This window comes from Nannobrachium achirus, assembly GCF_963921795.1.
Source record: "Nannobrachium achirus genome assembly, chromosome: 9".
In the NCBI taxonomy this organism is placed as follows: Eukaryota; Metazoa; Chordata; class Actinopteri; order Myctophiformes; family Myctophidae; genus Nannobrachium; species Nannobrachium achirus.
In genome coordinates, this window is record NC_137818.1 from 43,575,975 (window position 1) to 43,596,376 (window position 20,402).

The 20,402-nt window shown below is 40.3% G+C and overlaps 1 protein-coding gene and 1 long non-coding RNA gene across 2 annotated transcripts; both read left to right on the top strand.

Moving 5' to 3' along the window:
- Positions 1-5,594: 5,594 nt before the first annotated feature.
- Positions 5,595-14,425, top strand: lactbl1a (lactamase, beta-like 1a; the record flags this gene model as incomplete). Its single annotated transcript, XM_080732791.1, has 6 exons — positions 5,595-5,700; positions 7,582-7,688; positions 7,989-8,146; positions 9,240-9,460; positions 11,786-11,891; positions 13,447-14,425. 6 exons carry the CDS (start codon positions 5,595-5,597, stop codon positions 14,423-14,425), a joined length of 1,677 nt encoding a protein of 558 aa, XP_080588917.1.
- Positions 14,426-17,838: 3,413 nt separating this feature from the next.
- Positions 17,839-19,890, top strand: LOC308291237. Its single transcript, XR_013962322.1, has 3 exons — positions 17,839-17,969; positions 18,457-18,628; positions 19,214-19,890. It is a non-coding gene; the product is annotated as an uncharacterized lncRNA (long non-coding RNA).
- The last annotated feature ends 512 nt before the right edge of the window (positions 19,891-20,402 follow it).

A 20,402-nucleotide genomic window follows, 5' to 3' on the forward strand; every position in this document is an offset into this window, starting at 1 on the left:
GTAATGAATTGTTGTGATTCACTGTTGGTATTTGTTTTGTCTGAGGTTACATGGCAAGAACAATGTATGTTTCTTTCTGTTATATATACCGGTATATATAATTGTTATGTATGTTTGTACTTGATATGTGTCCGGCTAGCTCAGAGAAGACAGTACTGACTTCCTATTTTACTGACATCATAGACTGGCCTCAAATCAATTTGAAATGTCATGCTAATAAATTATATACATTGTATTGTCAGTGATATAAGTCAGTCAGTAAACATATGTATGAGCAAAGTAATACAACCACAAGTAGAATTGAGAGTTTTGGCTACACCACCTTAGATAGTTTGCTACAAGTTGTCTCAAAATAAATCTTGAAGTCATTCTATTCTGCTACCACCTACAACGTGGTGGCAGGGGGCGTCACTGTCTGGTATGGAAATAGCTACTATTGGAAACTTCAGAAGGTGGTGTGCTTGGCTGAACATATTATAGGGAGCCCCAGCCCCCTCATGCCACTGTCAGATATACAGCATATGACAGCAGATGATATACAGCATATGACAGAGCATGTGGAGAGCTAAAAGACGAGCAGCACCCAAAAACAGTCTGTTTGAGATGATGCAGACTGGCAAGCGCTTGAGGTGTCTCAAAGACCAGGGCCTTTAAAAAGGCTTCTACCCGGCAGCTGTCAGAGCCATAAATAAGGACATGGAGAAGAGGCAAAAAGAGAGAAAAAAAGAAAGAAAAAACAAACCATACAAGAAAAATAACGAATAAAGTGAGTTTGGCAGTAGGAACTGTCTTGATCAAGAAAACATTGCACCATTTTACATGATTATATTGATGTTGCTACCACTGTAATAGTATAAAAATATATAGGGAAACTGTTGTTGCTCATATATATTAATATATAGATACAAGGTATCTTGCACATTTGTCATTTTGATGTGACTACTACCGAAAGCTACTGATAGCTACTGTTACTATAGTATAAGTGTTTTCTGCACATGTTTAGCTAAAGCTAAATGACTATACTTTATTACACATTTATATGCCTGATGCCTCATTGCGTATCTATTTTGTCTCAAATGAGGATAGACTGGATACTGCTGACATGCTTATTTGTTTCCCTTTTTTCATGTATTATTGTCATTGTCTAATGTCTATAACAAAAAAGAGTAAGTAGCCTACCGGCCATATCCAGGCGAAGCTAAAATAACAGAGTAAAGGTACTGGAAGAAAAAGCAGTTTAGCCTAACACATCATAATAAGGGTCTGAGTTGCTGGGTCTGTGTCTCCATGAAACTGAGCTGTCTGGGTTTTAATCAGAGCTGTTAATTGGGGCTGCAGCAGGTGTGCCAGCCTGGTGAGAGGTGAGGAGACAGTGGGGGTTAGGCGAATTGTGAATACTGTGTATTGAAGAGTGAGTGAATGAATGAATGTGTGATGTCATGGCCGCACAACACCTCTCCACTCCCAGCGTGCTTGACTTCTGTCACTCTTTGTGTGTTCATTGATTTTATTAACAGCCCAGGTTTGCAGGTCTGGGTAGCCTGTATATGTTTAACCTTTTTTGTGTTGTGATTAAGTGCTAGTTTCATTATCTGTATTTTGGTCTACTTTTGATTTGATTAGATAAGTTTACAGTAAGTTGTTCATGTTTAATTTCATTGTACTTGATGTTTTGGCTTTTAGCCCACCCTGAAGCTACCCAGGCATTAAAAAGAACTTGCTTTATGGCTGGTGCCGGTTCTAGGTAGCTGGGCAGAGGGGTGTCCCAATTAATCACTATAAGACGCCTCAGGGCGACATGTGAGCCAATTCTTGGCTATCTGGCCAGTGATGTATATCGGACCAGTTACCCAATCTCAACAGGCACTGTTGAGATTGGGTAACTTGGGCAGAACATGCCCATATATGGGCATTACCAAATATGGGCATTCCCAGATATGCCCTTAATATTGATGACATCGGGACAGGGATCTTCATATGAGCATAGAACGGACAAGGACGTAATTAATTTGCAAGTGTGATCTGGGAATGCCCATATATGGGCATGTTCTGACATCACATGGTCGACTATATATGGGCATAAAATATTCCCCTACATCACAGTGACATCAGAGCATGATGTCAGAGTGATGTCACAGTGAGAAGGGAACCAATAGACTGTAAAAAAAAGGACTGACACAGACAGACGGAGACAAGCTGCGACATTTCTCATGGTATACTGCGACCTTTGGTCTCAATAAGCCATGGTTTGCCCTATAGGCCACTCCACATGTGCTGTATAGAGGGTGTTGTACCGAAGGCCCAACTAATACATTGATGGTGTTTACATGGAGTCCCTACTTTGATGCAGGGCTGCATCGTGAGTCCATGGGCCCCTGAGCCTGAGAATTATTTTGGGGGTCCCTAGATGATTAACCTAATGTGCAACATTGTTTTCTCACTCAACAGTAAACAACAGAGAGAGAGAGAGAGAGAGAGAGAGAGAGAGAGAGAGAGAGAGAGAGAGAGAGAGAGAGAGAGAGAGAGAGAGAGAGAGAGAGAGAGAGAGAGAGAGAGAGAGAGAGAGAGAGAGAGAGAGAGAGAGAGAGAGAGAGAGAGAGAGAGAGAGAGAGAGATGAAGTGCATGTTAAACTGTAGCATACACTGCCCTCTTCTGGTTGAACTGGAAGGTGCACACAACCAAGTCACACCAGTTGACAACACCTTATAGTTCAGGGATTTCCCCCGATATTTGGAACCAAGGATTAATATCCATAAACTTGGAGACAAATTCGAGCCCAATAACTACAGTAGGATCCTACAAATCAAACTGGATTTTAAACCATTCTACAACAGACCATATTTTCACCCTCAGCACTCTATTTGACCAAATAAACCAAATAAACCAAATCTCCCTGTTTAGATGTCTTAAAAAATATATTCTTTAATTCAATTTGACGTCTGTAAAAACTATTGGAAAGTGGCGTTGGAGGAATTACATCGTAAGCTCAATGTACACTAACAAAGTGTCAAGTGTGCGGTCAAGATTGGTGAAAGAAATGACCAACTTCATTCCCCTAAACTAGTGGTTAGAGGGAATAGCCTACATCAGTGAATTAGAAAAACAAGTTCAGTTGACAATGGCAGCACAGCAGTGACCATGATACTGACATCAGTCGTTATGTGCACTTTTTTGTTTGGCACTGTCTGTTAAGTTGTGCTTTGAGTATAGCTTAGTATAGTGTGTGACGTGTCACTTATGAGCGTTGAATGTTTCGTGATCACTTTATGTATATATTCTTCTTTTTTTGCATTAGCTTTTGACACTTTATGTTTATATTCTTCTTTTTTTTGTGCTTGCTCTTTGGACTACTACAGTACTCTTTTTCTTTTTCCTACTTCTTTGTAACTTGTAACCTTAAACTGCTGTGCTGCCTCTGGGCAACTGAATTTCCCCCGTGGAATAATAAAGGTATCTATCTATCTATCTATCTATCTATCTATCTATCTATCTATCTATCTATCTATCTATATATCTATCAGTGACATGATACTGACATGACACTGAAATGATACTGACATGATACTGACCATGATACTGACACGATATACTGACCACCATGACACTGACCATGATACTGACATGACACTGAAATGATACTGACATGATACTGACCATGATACTGACACAATATACTGACCACCATGACTGACCATGATACTGACATGACACTGAAATGATACTGACATCATGATACTGACCATGACACTGACCATGATACTGACATGATACTGACATGACGCTGACCATGATACTGACATGATACTGGCCATGATACTGACCATGATACTGACCATGATACTGACCATGATACTAACATGATACTGACCATGATACTAACATGATGTTGACCATGATACTAACATGATGCTGACCATGATACTAACATGATGCTGACCATGATACTAACATGATGTTGACCATGATACTAACATGATGCTGACCATGATACTAACATGATGTTGACCATGATACTAACATGATGCTGACCATGATACTAACATGATGTTGACCATGCTACTAACATGATGTTGACCATGATACTAACATGATACTGACATGATACAAGAAAATCACTGTAGATACAATACATTACACTCAAAAGAAAAACTGTATACACCCTCAACAGTGCATGAATAAAGCGGGACACAGTAACCATGTCAGATAGATCCTTACTGTAGGGAACTCTTGTTATATTACTTTTGAGCAAATCATTAGTACCGTTGAACGAGTGAGCATTGTGTGCATCATTATACATCTTCAAACCTAACGGCACAACATTTTAGGTTTACTTTGTGTCCGTTTGGGGAGTATGACTTTTACGTGACTTGACTTGATAGCATCCAGCTTACGTACCTTCATCACCTCCTCCATCCTATCCAGGGTAGCCTCTACGAGGGAGCCAGCTGACCCCTAGTAGACACAGAAGTCAAAATGCATAAATGCCTATTATTTGCATATGATCTGGTGCTGCTGTCACCAACCAAAGAAGACAGTATCAACAGCATCTCTATCTCCCAAACCTGGCTGTTGACACTAGTGAATCTAACCTTGTAGATCTACTATTCTCACTAATATTTCTTTTTTTGAAGTTCAACATTTAATACATCAATGCATTGATTAAAATGTACTTATGCCGTATTGTGAGAACTTAAATATATTATTTTAAGCAAGTAAGCCTGTGCTTTAATTTAACTCAAGTACAAATTTGACAGAGCAACCTTCACTAGTTGAGTAATATTTCTCTGGGAGTATTTATACTTTGACTCAAGCACTGGGAGTACTTTGTCCACCACTGGGAATAGCCCAGCTGATGTGAAATGATTTGATTGCTCAGGATAAGGGCTTACCCACTGACACCCTCCTCCTTTCTGCCGCTTTGCGGCCTTCCGTCTCAGGAGATTATGATGTCACGGCGCCTGTAGGGAGAGAATCACCCGTGTATCTCCGATTCAAGCCAGGGATCATGGTTAGGATTAAATGCATGTAGGTGGCAGTGAGTGGGTGGAGAGTGAATGCTCAGGAACAGCGAGTCTCTGGACTCCACCGATGACAACTCCTGCACTGGTGTCTCAGGAACTTGTGTAAAATGAACCTTCTGGATAGGCTACCTGCCTTCTGCAGACGTTGCTTATGAACATGTGCTGATGAAGATGTGAGGCATTTTTCTTCTTTTCCCCCCCTCTCAGGTGAGTCAGTTTGAGTGGTAAATAATCTCTGTTGGAAAAATGTATTTCAAGAGGTTTTAGAAAGCTTTTTGTTATGTTGTAATTTGCAGTCTATACTGTATGCATGTATTTTGAAAGTAAATGAGAAATGTAAATCATGATATTTAAAGAGTGTACAAAAAGCTCACATATCTGTAAAACACATTTGAACCCGTTTTGAAAGCAGGACTACCCATGAAGAAAACTATTTATTGATACAGACCATTTGATAATATTTGTATATGATCCACTCGTTCTATAGCCTCCTGCTAATATCACTGATGTTATGTTTTCTTTCTTACCACCAGCCCTTACCAACCCTTAACGTTCCCATCCAAACTGGGAAGATGAAGGTCAAATGGACCAAGTTGGGAATGGTGGTCTTCTTTCTGATCTCTGTGGTGATGACTGGCTGCTTCATATGGCAGTATCGCATGCCAAAGATGGTGATAGGTAAGACACTCCTTCACTCCATGTTTACCTACAGTAGCACACACATAGTATCAGTTAACTCAAGAGTGTAAAATAGACCTAAACATGTTAGTTTGTGTTAAATGAAGATTTTGCTGTGTGAGTTCCTTTGAAACAACAACAATCATACACTATGGGTCCCAGTAACAAATCTGGGGCACATAACTATACCCCCAACACACACTATTTCTGGGCTTTGGAAGTTACTTTTTGAAGCTGACAAGAACCACTTTTGGACATTGGGCTTCCTTAACGTCTTTAGTGTAATTGCTCGTTTGCAGGGGCGGCAGTGGGATTACACAAAGCTGGACGTTGTCGCAGTAAGGATTACCGTCCCCTTTAAAGCAGGCTTTAAACCTTGGCAAGGGAGACGGGGGGTGGGGTAGGGTCAAAATAGTGGGCGTTCCTGAATGATACAACAAAGCGTCTTTTGACTATACGCTTTGTTGTATTATTCAGGAACGCCCACCATGTATTTTGACCCCAGACAATAGCTTTGCCAACACATGGGTCTTCCTTTGGTCTGTAAAGATATGACATGATAAGATAAACTATGGACATTCAGGGGTCATTGCATAGCAGCAACGCAGGCCTCAGGAGAAGTATAGGTACAGTAAAGGTCAAGTGCCACACCAAAGCTGAATATAAAATAAAATACTGAACCTATACTCTAGATTCTGGAACTAGATATCTGACACTAGGTATCTGCTCTGGGTATTACAATAAATGAATAAGCTGTACCGTCAATAAACAGTCAATAAACAGGGATTTGTTCCACCTGGCATCTCAGTGATCTTTCTAACAGGGCATCATTAATATTGATGACATCGGGGAACTCCATATATGGGCATAAAAGATTCTGTTAGTGTGACATCACAGTGAAGCCAGAGCGTGATGTCAGAGCAGCAAACCCATTCTGTTAGAGTGGTTCCCCTGACATCAGAGCATGATGTCAGAGCGGCAAACCCATAGATCGCAAAAATGTGTACACATCTACACGTCCAGACAGACAGACAGACAGACAGACGGACACGGACAAGCTGTGACGTTTCTCATAGTAAACTGCAACCTTCGGTCGCAACAATCAACAAGTGTACGGCGAGGTAGTAGTATAGTTACGAGCTGTTTGTTTATGTCATGAAAACAATACTATACTATTTACCTATACAGTACAGGTAAATAGTAGATACATCACAGTATGCGAGTAGTCCCTGTCTTCTCAGCCCTTTGATAAACAAAAAATGATTTTCAGGTAGGTGACAAACTTTCAGCCAATCAGGAGAGAGTACCTGTTTATATGGTGTTCAAGTTCCAATTTTGTCTTCTCATTTTCTTTGTCATCACTTCCAATTTCACTTGAGTTCTCTATCCTGATTGGATACAATTGGTGTCCTGACCTGAAAATGCATTTTCTGTTTAATAAAGAGCTGGAGAGACATGGAGACTCCTGTTACTGAACATGCTATAGAGTGCAATTTCACACTTATTTTAACCAAATAATTAACCATTTGATTTATTATTGATTACAATTAATTCATTACTAATAATCTAAATCTGCAAAGTAACGAGGCACTAAAGCTGTCAAATAATTGTTGTGTGGTAAAAGCATGACATTTGCCTCTGAGATGTAGTATCAAAGTATCAAGAAATGGAAATACTTGGGGTAAGTCACAAATACTTTAGATAGATACCTTTATTATCCCAAGGGGGAAATAATGGGGAAATAAAGGTAAACTAAATAAAGGTAAACTTTGAAAATAGTACTTAGATACAGTAATAAGTAAATTATCATTTCGTTATTATCTGTCCTCCCCTGCATGTACGATACCCTGTCAATAACTTGCTGTTTCCATCTGCCTGCAGAAGTGACCGTAACAGAGGAGGTGAAACAGGAACCAATGTGCCCTCGCTTCCCTGAGCCTGTGCGACTTCAGCATCCCATCACTGTGCTGCAGGAGGCCTTACAACAGGTACACAGAAAAGTGTTTCCTTGAAAAGAAAAAATATATAGAAAGAATATATATACATATATGATTTGGCTGAGGACTCCTGGCCCCATCTGAAATGATTTTGTACCAATTACCCCCAAAAGAGAACACTAGTTGTGTACATTCTTTTTCTTAATTATTCCAAGATTGTCTAAAACATTCTTTTTTTTATACACCACGTTCTTTTTATTATGATTATAATATGTTGGTACCTTTCCAAAGCATTCAAAGCAACAATTTCAAATAATACTTTTTTTTCCCATTTATATTCCACAACAACAGGTAGATGCCCTCTTGAGGACAAGCATTGACAAAAGCAATCTACCAGCAATATCTGCCATTGTGGTTTTGAATGACTCCGTTCTGTGGAATGGACATTTTGGCAAGAGGAATGGAAGTGACCCCTCTTCACCTCCACCCAATGAATACACTGTGTACAGGTGAGCTGTGAAGAAGATCTACTGTATCTATCTACCTACCTACCTACCTACCTACCTACCTACCTACCTACCTACCTACCTACCTACCTACCTACCTACCTACCTACCTACCTACCTACCTACATACATACATACATACCTACCTACCTACCTACATACATACCTACATACCTACATACATACATACATACATACTGTACATCTACCTACCTACCCAGTACCAACCATCCATCCATCTTATCCTTAAACAACAGTTAAACACATATACACACAATCTCAGCTACTGTGGAGATCCCCAGTTTAACCACAGCCTTGTATTAGTTAACCCACTTCTCAAACAATCAAATATAGTACCACACATCCTGTCTCCATCGGAGGCAAATGTCGCTGGGCCGCTTATGATTCTTACGTTCAGATATGTTATTTACAAGAGGCTTTAGGGCTGAGCTTAGGATTACTGTAGTCATCTATACCAAAGCCTTGGTCGTTTAGCACAGTTACATATAGTAGATCATATGACCACCACATTCACACAGACTGAAGCACTTACTAAATTGAAGCCTCACATTTCCGGCGGGGCAGTAGAGCTGTTGCATGCTGTGAAATCAGTATCTAATTAAAATGAGTACACAAACACGGAACATTTTCATTATGGCAAAGAGGAGTTTGTCCTGATGTAAAGAGATGAAGCTATAAAATAGATAAATAGTCAAATCAGAGTGTTTTCTTTTTACTTTTTAACATATTAACCATTAATGAATTGCTTGTTAGAATTAGCTAAAGAATATTACTGTAAGCTATTAGGAGGTTAGTCTCAATAAGCCCTTAATTAATGCTTATTGGTTATTGGGTTTCAGAAACCCTTAATTAATTTATAATGACTAATGCAGATTGAATACATTTGTCATATTCGTGCTAACAAGCAACTAATTAATGATACCTTACAGATCAAAACGTTCAAAAGTTACAGCAAGTTCAACATCACTTTGTGGGAGTGTGTAGATTCTTTTTCAACATGCCTCCTTTCAGAACAAAAGCTATTTTATATTTGATGTTGCCCAAGGACACATATTTGTATCCTCTCCAACTGCAGGATTGCTAGCATCTCCAAACTCTTTCCAACCCTGATGCTGTACAAACTGTGGGAGGAAGGAAAGGTGCAGTCCTTGGATGACCCATTCGAGAAATATGCAGAGGACTTTACCATAAAGAACCCACTGGGGAGAAGCCAGGAGTCAGAACCCATCTCTGCCAGGGCCCTTGGAGCCCGCTTCCCATCACTCACCCTACGCCGCATGGCCAGTCAGCTCTCTGGTAATTATACCAAACATGTTTTTTTTAAATGTCACAGACAGTCCAACACATGGAGTAATCCTGGTCTCTATAATTCCTCCCCCTGGCCAGCCGGGGCGTTCCTTCCACGCACTACGTCCAAACCGGGGAAATCCTCCCTGTCACTGTCAGGTGAAAAGAAGCAACTTGGACTACTCATGCATAGAAGGAAGCATGAGGTCAGTCCGTTGTCTCCCCAGACACGGCAGAGGGAGAGCAGAGCCCAGGATTACAGTTTAGGCAATTGGCACTAGGTGAAATAATGGGTTACAAAATGTGGGATAAAAGATGTATCAAATGGAAATCCATATGGGAGACCTGGGAATTCCATATCACTGAGTGCTTCTTCCGTACAACTTCATATACCAACAAATTATTATCATTGTGATTGCGGACGAGGTGAATGGGGTAAAAAAACAGCTATTGATGCGTGTCTCCTCTCATCTCCCTGTACAGCATTTTACTTGACCCCGGCTTACATGAATAGAGAGATAAGCTATAATTAGTAAAGGGCTTGTGGCTAAAGATAAAGCTAATCATCCCTCTGGCCTGTTTGTCTCCCAGACTGGAATGGCGGGATTAAACCTTGTATTGGTCAGGAGAACTGCACGAGCATGGCCATTTTAAGGACATCCTGAATACTAATTTAACTCAGAGAGTTTAAAAATGGAGCCGGAAGAGTCCTCTTAGATTAACGCTCAGGATGTTGCTGCGGGGACACCCTCGGAGTCAACGTCACAGGCAGGGACGTGCAGAGAATGTTAGAGAGGCAGGGGCAAACATTTCTAAAAGAGCGCGACGCGTTGTGAGCTGGGAGATCGGCTATTTCCGGGTCTTGATACCACCCTGAACTAAGCATAATTAAGTCAATACTGGAGGCATAGATTTCTACATAGAGAGGGCAATTATTTCAACATAAGATGTTGCATTCAGGTTCAGGAGAGTTTGTATACAAGGCAATTCCCTTGAATGCTGCCTTCAGGTGTGTTATGGAAAGGGGGCATTTGCATTTCTTTTACCATAGTAAAAACTGCATTCATGGTCTGGAGAGGGCACTTTTTACAGATGGTTAAAAGGGCAGGGGCTCAAGCCCCCTTTGATGTCTATGTATGCACATGCCTGGTCACAGGTTCAGCTTAATGTCTGATCAGGAAAGGGAATCACTAAGCCAGTAGGACCAATATAGGGAAGGGAACCACTCAGCCGATTATGTCAGCAAGTAGACACGATTCTTATGTAGACTTCCAGAGGTGATGGGAAGGTTTCCAGACATTGGTGTGGTTTTTAAATCATTTAGTCTTATCCTTTAAATAACGGCATACAGAAAATAAGAAATAATCACAATATAATAAAAATCAGTCGTGATAGAATAAAAAAAAAACTTTCACTAGGTGTAGTACATTTGCTATAAATCTAATTGCTATCACAAATGGTATCGCCCACAAGAACTGATTGGGAGTCTAGCAGTGTTCTGAAGGGAGAGAGGCAGGGAGGATTTTATGGACTAAGTCCAAACCTGATGCTGAGCAAGAGAAGCTTGTGTGGCTGTGCTTCTGTGGAGAGGGAGAATAGTTGTATGATGTTTGGGAGAATAACCTTCATTCAATCCCCAATCCCAATCATTTTGCCGTTATAGTTTTTCTGTGTCTTGCATATTATGTGTTTTTTAACAGCTGACATTTTGGAGAGGCCTTACTCTTACTTGAAAAAGAGATCACTGATCTGAAGTGACTACCTGGTAAAATAAATAGGCACAGCCTCTACTGTAGGTTCCACCATGCAGAACACCAGAAAACCAAGAGGTTACCTGTAGGGGGTGTTAGCAGGGCTTTTACCCTCTTTGACAAGTGTAGAAATCAGAGCCAATGACAGTGGAGTAGTATTCTTTTTACAGTTCATGGTGCTATTCAGTATCTGCCTGCTAAGGAAGTGGTCCTGGAGGCAGAGGTCTTTAGCACTACACTGTTAAGGATAAAGCTCATAACAGCAGATAGTAAAGTTAATAAATATCAAAGAATGCCTCTGATGGTTTCATATCCAGAATTCCTTGTTGAGGGAATCAGCAGCTGTGTCCAGGCCAAATATCTACAAAGCAGGCCTTTATTTCTTATTTTATGATTATGTAATCAAAGTGTCCAAATTGAGTTTGTGTGGCCAGGACACCTCTGACATGTCCATTGTAGACTGCATAAGAACGGATGTTTTTTTATTGCCCACATATCGTATTCATTTTTAATGAAGACATGCTCACACAGGATGAGGTCAGTTTGCTATAGTTTTACTAATAAAGTGTAATGTTTTCCTCAGGGTTACCCAGAAGACTACGGGGCACCAGTCTCCTTTGGGACGGAGACACAGAGGAAGCCCTGAACTTGTTACAGGATGATGTCCTCGTTGCAGATCCAGGCACCAAGTAAGACTCGTCATTTTTAAAATACTGTCATACTTTACACAAATTTTGAAAATAGTGAAAATAGATTGGCTATTTTTACTATTTTCAAAAAGTCAAGATAAGAATGCATTATTGGGCATTTACCGACGTTACTGATGGTTGAAAATTGCAGATATACAAGCTGACAACATGACACATCACAATGAGTTCTAAGCTTGTAGATTTTCTGAGGGGTTTTCTTTTATCTTTGAAATGTTTTGTCCAAAATAGGAACGTTGGGTTGAAAGTGGTTTACTTTATGTTACCACTATCTTACTTAATTTTAATATAAATAATCGTTGCATACAGTCAAACACCTTATAATTGGTCAATAATGACATGGGAAAATGTAACATTTAGGTCAAAATGTATCATTGCGAAAATGTAACATTTAGGTTAAGATTTATAGATAAAGATGGATACATTTTTAGTCACTCCTCAAACCACAGATCATGCAGTGTGAAGTGCTTTAGATATGAATAAAACATTCCTGCAATACTGCAAAAGGTCACATTGTTAACAATCATACAGTTTAACAGCTACAGCTTGTTACACAATCGTACAGCGTACTGTATTACATTTCAATTGTATTGACTATACTTGTACTGTTCTCCATTTTTGTCTAATAAAATAATCAATCAATCAATCAGCTATTGAAAAATAGTTAAAGTGCAAAATAATTGTGTGGGGGCCTGCAGTGAATCCTTGTAACCAGGGCCCAGAATTTGGTGCGACACCCATGTGCGTTACATTGTAAATCTTCTGGCAGTGGCACGTTCATTAGTGCAGTGTTGACCACAATGACACAATTTATCAACATCACCACGGTCATTATTAATATACAACAAGTGCAACATGAGGTTTGAGAGTTGAAGTAGCAGTTTTGAACTAATGTTAGCATTGAGTTCACACAAAGTGAGCAAATACATGGGTTTATGATTCAGTCATACTACTTTTACATAGGGTACAGAAACATATATCAGCAGAGGTGATAGTGTACCTGATTATGAACTGTTTATTAGCCTCTGGTTTATTTATTAACTGAAATAATTTCTGTTCCGTCTTTGACACGGCAACGTTAAAATGCTATAAATCATTTCTTGAACAGACTAGTGCAGGCAATGTATGTACATAGAGAGAATGTTGACTGGTGGGAACCAATCTATAATACAGCCATTAACACAAACACTTCACATGTTCATACAAAGCATTAAGGCAGTTCAGTTTATTGCCATGTATGCCCACCCCACCTATGATATTTTGTCCCAGAGTATACTCTGGTCTATGTGATCAAATGTTTATAATTGTGGTCAAGGTGGCAATATGAACCACCAGACATGTGTAACCAGAGTTCATCCATGATTGACGCAAGCTCCTTCAGAAGCAGGCACTTGCGGTGACAGTGTGTTTGTGATGTTTGGTCAGCTGACTAATCAGCACAGGTTTCTCACCCTCTCAGTCCTTTTATCACCCCCTCACTCGCACAAATAAAGTTTGGGTACAGTATGTGATAATGATTCTTATTCTCCTCCCTCAGATGTCACTACAGCAATGTGGCCTTTTCCTTGTTGGCCAACGTCTTAGCCCCCACGGTGACTGGCATTGACTATGAGAGCTGGGTGGCGGAGAACATTTTGGGGCGTCTGGAAATGGAGGACACTGGTTTTGACATCACACCAGACGTTCAGCGCAAGATGGCCATGGGGGTGTACAGCAGTGGAGAACCAGCTCCCCTCTACAACCTGGGTTGGTACCGGCCTGCGGGGCAGATGTACTCCACAGCTGTCGACATGGCCAAACTGGCTATGGCTCTTCTGGGGGCCTACAGCCAACCCCTGCTCCAGAAGGAGTCCCTCAAGACTATGTTGACCCCCATGTTCCGCTGTCACAGTGGCTACTTTGCCAATGCCACTGGCACACCCTGGGAGATCAATGAGCAGCTAGGCTACGACGTTGTGAGGAAGGACGGGGATCTGGACGGCTACGCCGCCACCCTCTCCCTGGTCCCGAGACTCAAGCTGGGCCTGGTGGTCCTGATGGCCGGGGTGCGGCCGAAGGACCAGGACCTGGTGAGCAAGGCCTACAGCCACATCATCCCTGCCGTGGAGGCTGCTTATAGGGAAGCTCGCCGTACACTCAGGCCACCGCCCAACCCAACTCCATACATGGGTTTTTTCACTTACAGGAACATGACATTCTACGAAATCAAGGTGGATTCAGATGGGGTGCTGGTCATGCAGCAGTTTGGCCCGCAGGTGGACAGTGCCGTGCCGGCCAAATACCGGACCATCCGGCTGGACTTCCTCCAAGAGAGAGTGTTCAGGGTTGTGTTTGAGAGCCAGTACCCCTGCAAACTGAAGGTTAACAGCGCCTCAGTGTCTCTGGAGGCACAGGACAGACAACTCTTCAACTTCTACCCATTCACCAAGAAAGGCTTGTCACCTGGGTTTGACTCTCCGGGACTCAACACTTACCGGGTGAACCGAATACCTCGCAGACCAATTTTTCCTCAATGAGGCTACTAATGTTTCCGTTGAGCAAATGTAGGACTGACATGCCAGACTTTCAACAAATGAGTGACACTGGACCGCCCTTACAAATGCCTATATTTGAATGTGGCTTATGAATGGAAAGTGATGTTGTGAATGTTGTTTTTATACATTGTTATATCAGGATGTTATTTGTGTGCTGAGGCTAATGCATTTATATGGACTCATTCCATCAGTATATAATTTTACTTCCTGATCATAATATGCTTTTTATCATTTAATTTAGTCTAAGCGCTTGTTAGTCTTCAGCAAAACCCAAACACAACCTTTGTGTGTTATATGAATATGTTTACCAAGTAGAAGTGGATGGGTAGACATTGTGAACCTTTAAGTGCCTAAAATGCGTCCTTGCAAGAGAAAAGAATCCATGTGCGATTGTTTAAGCTCTGCAGGTGAAATGTCAAGTGCTAATCCATCTATTTATGTCCCCGACACTGAAATAAACCAGTGACGATGCACTGCTTAGCCTAAGTACTGAAGAAGAAACCATTGGTGTTGTGAGCCTGTATGACACAAGATAATGTAATAATGGTGAATATAAAGCTCATACTTGAAATCTATATGTTTACTTTGTACTTTAATTCACATTATAGCTACATCTTAGTTAAAACATGTGTTTCCAGGCCCACGTTTTCACGTTATTGACAATATTAGGACTTTTGTCTGGTATCCACTCAAATAGAAATTTCTAATGATAAATATGGCATGAATTATTTCGTTTACAGCTACTGTTAATTCAGAATCAACATTATTGTCACATCACAGGTTTACAGGTGTAAAGGAGGGGGGGAATTTTATTTAACTCTGACCGTGTAAGAATTGACCCAAATAGAGGTATAATTTGGTGTGGATTAAACTCTTTCCAGTGTAAGTATAACAGAATAGCCTTAAATGTAGCCCAGAATCAATTTGTTCCTGGGCAGGGACAAATGGTAAATGTAAATGGTGCATTTATATAGGGACTATATAGGATGGCGAAGGAAACCATGCAAGACACCAACCTACTCATCGGGAGCAATCAGGGGTTGAGCATCTTGCTCAAGCTCACTTTGAAAGTAACTCTGGGGAGCCCAGAATCGATCTAGGAACTTTCCGGTTCCCAAGTGGCCGCTCTACCCCTGAGCCACTGCCGCCCCCACAAGGTCCCCTTTAGCTGAGCAGTATTTGTTTGGCAGTGGGACACCCTAATTTAATTATGTCTTCAAAACAGGTCGCCTGGATTTTCCCATTTTCACAACAGAATTCAATGAAAATATGTATTCTGTAATGTGTATCCGGATTCCATGCTGACACATGTCATCATGTGGCCAAAATATGTTGTCTGTTAAAGTAAATATTTGACAGGAGAAACAAAGGTATTAATGAGCAATATATAAGAATAAAGAATGTAGTCATCATGGGAGAGTTGAAAATGGGTCAACACTCCTTGCTTAACTTGAGTGCTGACAATAAGAAATGTTGAGAGCAAACATTGCAAACAAACCGTTCACTCTTCCGGCGTAGATTTACCTAGACTTAAGGTTGTGCAAAGACACATTCATCTTGCATTATTGATGATTCATCGATCAAAGAGCTCTGACATTGGGTCTACTTGAAGAGTGAAGTAACGATGCCTTGCACAAGGCCTGCGTCTTGCACCATTTAATGACCTACATTTCACTTCTTTAACCACAATGGCCGGGTTTCCCAAAGCGATTTTAGTCATCGTAAGCCCATCGGAGGTCACAAATGGTCGTAGAGACCAAGCCCCGATCGCCATGTTCCCGTGTTTATATGGGTTTGGGCAGAGCGACTTATTTAGCCCCCTACAACTACACCAACCCATTTAAACACGGGAACATGACGGTCGGGGCTTGGTCTCTACGACCATGCGTGAGCTACGATGGGCTAAAATCGCTTTGGGAAACTCGGCCATTAATCCTAGCATCTGTATTTTCTGAACATTTTAAAATATGTATTTATTTATTTATTAAAGGTGTATTCAGTGATAATGAAAGTGGCCGGGGGTCATCTTGTCCATTACTGGCCTTACAGCGTGGAAATGTATAGTTTTTTAGAGATTTTTTACACTATTATAATGTTCTCGTTTTGATCATTAGACCCAATCACTGAATATCGGTAGGCCTACGTCTCCAGCTTCAGGATACTGATTTACTACGAGACTGTGGCATTTTATGAGTTCAGTAGTTTATCTAGGCATTTAGCAGACTTTCTTAATTCAGAGCGACTGTGGTTCTCAAACATTTTATTTTGATCATCATAACTAAACATCATAACATAACTATGGCCATACTCTACTCTGTTTGATCGAGGACTGGCTGGCCACCTATGAAAACCGAATCTAGCTATGCTCATAACACGGGCCATAGTGGAAGTCCTTATATGGTCAGCACACATTCTAGTGAGGAGAATGAATGGAAAATGTACCAATTATATTTTTATTTGAATGAAATACAATCACTGAATATACCTTTAACATTACCGGTAATAGCAGATCTACAAGCTAGATCAGCTATTTTAACTATATGTCAAAAGTATATAGGGCTTAAAATATGCACATATAACAAAAAAGAGGAGTTAATTGTAGAAAATATAATTAATAAAGGAGGGGGACTTTAAAGATATGTAATTTCAACACATGGTTGTAGCACAATGACAATTTTGGAACCCATTTTTCACCCAGTGCCAATTGCCTAAGAACTGCTCTCCCTCTGCCAACCTGGTGAGAGCCCCGAACTGAGCTCATGCTTCCTTCAGTGCATGAGGAGTGAGCATGCCGCTTCTTATCACCTGACAAGGGGGAACTTCCCCGGTCGGACGTAGCGTGTGGAAGGAACACGTTATTCCAACCAGTTCCTTTCCCCTCCATCAGGGTGGAGGCATTAGAGAGACCAGGATTACTGTTACTAATGACATTCGTTACTTTTGGAACTATTGCAACTATATGTATTGTCCTTCAACTAGTGGATGTTGTCATGTTGATATCAGAGAGAGGACAGAAATGACTATGCAAAGAGAAGGTGAAGGAGGTAACAAAAGTAGAATAGACAGAGACTTGGTAAATGTCAAACCTGAGTCTCAGTAGAGAACCGCATGTTGGAACCACATACTGTAGGAATGAATATTAGGCTATTAGTCATATACTATTAACTTTTTGACAACTTGTTGTTTTAGCCTAGTTAGTACATTGTGTCAGAGCCATGTTAATAAAAAACAATCAATATCCCTCATTTCACTTCCTTCTCCACAACCCGATAGCAGTGCTTTTATGGCATGAAAAATGACCCGTAGTTAATTATTAACTGTCCCTAATGCCTGACAAAAATCTGCTGACGCTTTATAAATACTCAGGAGGAGTGCTTTGAACAAACCACAACCAAGAGAGACACCTAGTAGCTACAAGAGAAAGGAAGAAGTCTGTCATCTGCCAAAGGACAACATGAAGGCTACCATCACACTTTCACTGTTACTTGTTGCTTTGTGTCAAGTTTCAAGTGCTGTAACAGTCACGGTAAGAGCGCTCTAAAGAACTTTTTACCACTTAATGTTTATTTTATACTCCTCATATGATAGTGTCACTTTGCGAGCTTGCCTTGTAGATCTGGTATTTTTACATTACGTTTTTCATACGTATAGATAATTTTTAGATTTTTACAATTTTGCAGATCTACAAGCTTGCAGATTGACTATTTTTAGCCATTTTTCATTTTACGATGTCTGATATTCCAGAAGGTATCTGGTCTCATATCACAATATCAATATAATATCGCTATATTGTCCAGCCCTACTGACATTTACACATCATGTAGTCTTAATTAATGTATTTTAATGCAATCACCACCGAAATACAACTATATTATTTCTTCTTTTTTTTAACTCTATTTCTCAATGATTTTTAAATTTTTCAATAAGCACCCATTGCTTTATGTTTACTATTTGAATTACTAATTGTATTAGGATACTGCATTTCAGCTAACAAGTGTCTAATTTCTTCATAGGAGGGAGAGTACAAATTTTCTCTGGAGTCTGTGAAGGAACTTGGCACTCTGTTGACAAGTAGGGCAGTAAAGCAGAACCTCGTGCTGGATGTATGTGCTAACCCTGCTCTGCCAAAAGACTTCCTACCTCTTTGCCAGAATAAAGATGCAGGGTTGTCCCTGGCCAGACTAGGTATGTATTTACTTTACTTAGTTTCAAATTATTTCAAACATTTTTACAATTATCTGAAAACAGATCAGATCTACAAGTGCACCACGTGTCACATTGTAATGGGTTGTGAGCTTGTAGAATGTTAGAATAGACCCTATTCATGCCCCGCCCACTCAGCAACTTCCTGGTGCTGACATCACGCTTTGAAGGGGAAACCCTTCTAAAAGCCCATAGAGTTAACACAGAAATACGGCTAGCATGGTCAAGAACACAAGATAGTATAAAGGCACAAAGCATTATAATTTACTTTACCGTTCAAAATAATGATTTGTTGGCTTTAAGTCCAGCGATTTCTGTGTTAAAATAGCAGGGTTTCCCCTTCAAAGCGGACGTCAGCACAATGAAGTTGCTGAGAAATTTACTGAGTGGGCGGGAGGGCGTGAATAGGGCTTATAGCACACTGGTTAGAATAAAGTTTAGAAACCCCCTTTGTATTACTTAAACAAAGTGGTTAAAGTCTACTAATAAAGTATCTGAGGTTGAGAGATCCATAATTATGTCAACCAACGATGTGACTAAAATGCACTTTGTGTGTGTTTGTTTCAGCATCTGTGGCTGTCAATGCAGACTCATGCGAGATCTGTGAATTTGTTGCCTGCACTGGTTGCTGAAGAGGAATCCTGCACTAGTCTGTGGATCTGATTTACTATTGAGGATTTGCCTAATGGCTATTCAATTGTATTAGGATTTCTTTTTTACTTTACAAAATGTTAGGATTTTACTTTGCATTTTTATTCACAGACTCTAAGCTGCAGTATGTCACTCTAAACTGTGGAACCATTGGTGTGTACGCCTGTATATGAATTTATGATTTTCTGTGGACTATGTCCGCCTTTGTATTTGTATGTTGTTTTTTTATATAGTTTTGGTATGGACCAAGTGTCCTTAATACAGTTTGATTGATTGATTACTCTGATAGTCTAGTTGACTACTCAAAGTTGAAACCTGTGAGCCTATGGTCAAAGCTTTTTATTTTATTTTACTTTGTATCTGCTGTTTATTGCTGCCATAATACTGTGTATAAATAACTTGTACTAAAGATACAATGCACACTCCACAAAATGGAAAATTGTACAAATTTGCACACGATAATTTTTCAAATAGGACAAACTGGATATATCTATATATTCTATATGTTCCCTTTTGAGACCTTAAAAATGTGATGTCATAATGTTGGTGCGTCCTGATTGGTCCACCACAGGTCTCTCACACTCTGTACAAAAGTTTGCCTGATGAAGGTTTAAATACCGAAACGTCACATCTCTTTATTAAATTCCCCTTTTTGCATTTGAAGACCGTGTGCGTGGAGTTTTTGCCTTTTCAGTTCACCGACCATTGTTTGGTCTCTCCTCGACAGCACCTGTCGCTGTAGGTGTGCAAAAGCCTTTCGTTTCATATCTATATATAAAATCACCTGGCATCAAGGTTACCGTTTATACGAGTATCCTACATTTTCATTAGCCATTAAACAAATAGTCATAAGGTTGCCAAGATATTGCTCCAGCGTGTCTTTTTGACAGAATAAAAACTACAATGTCAGAACATGCCTGCATTTAGTGTCTCCTTACCAATGGCACTCACTGGTCAATGTAAGGCAGTGTTTCCCAATCCAGGGTCCGGGCCGCACCAAGGACTGCAGGTAAGCATGAGGCTTCATCTGTTTTGATGTAGTCCCAAAATTTTGCACAAAATCATAACTTTGTTCTTGACACTGAACTCCTAACTGCTCCCAATG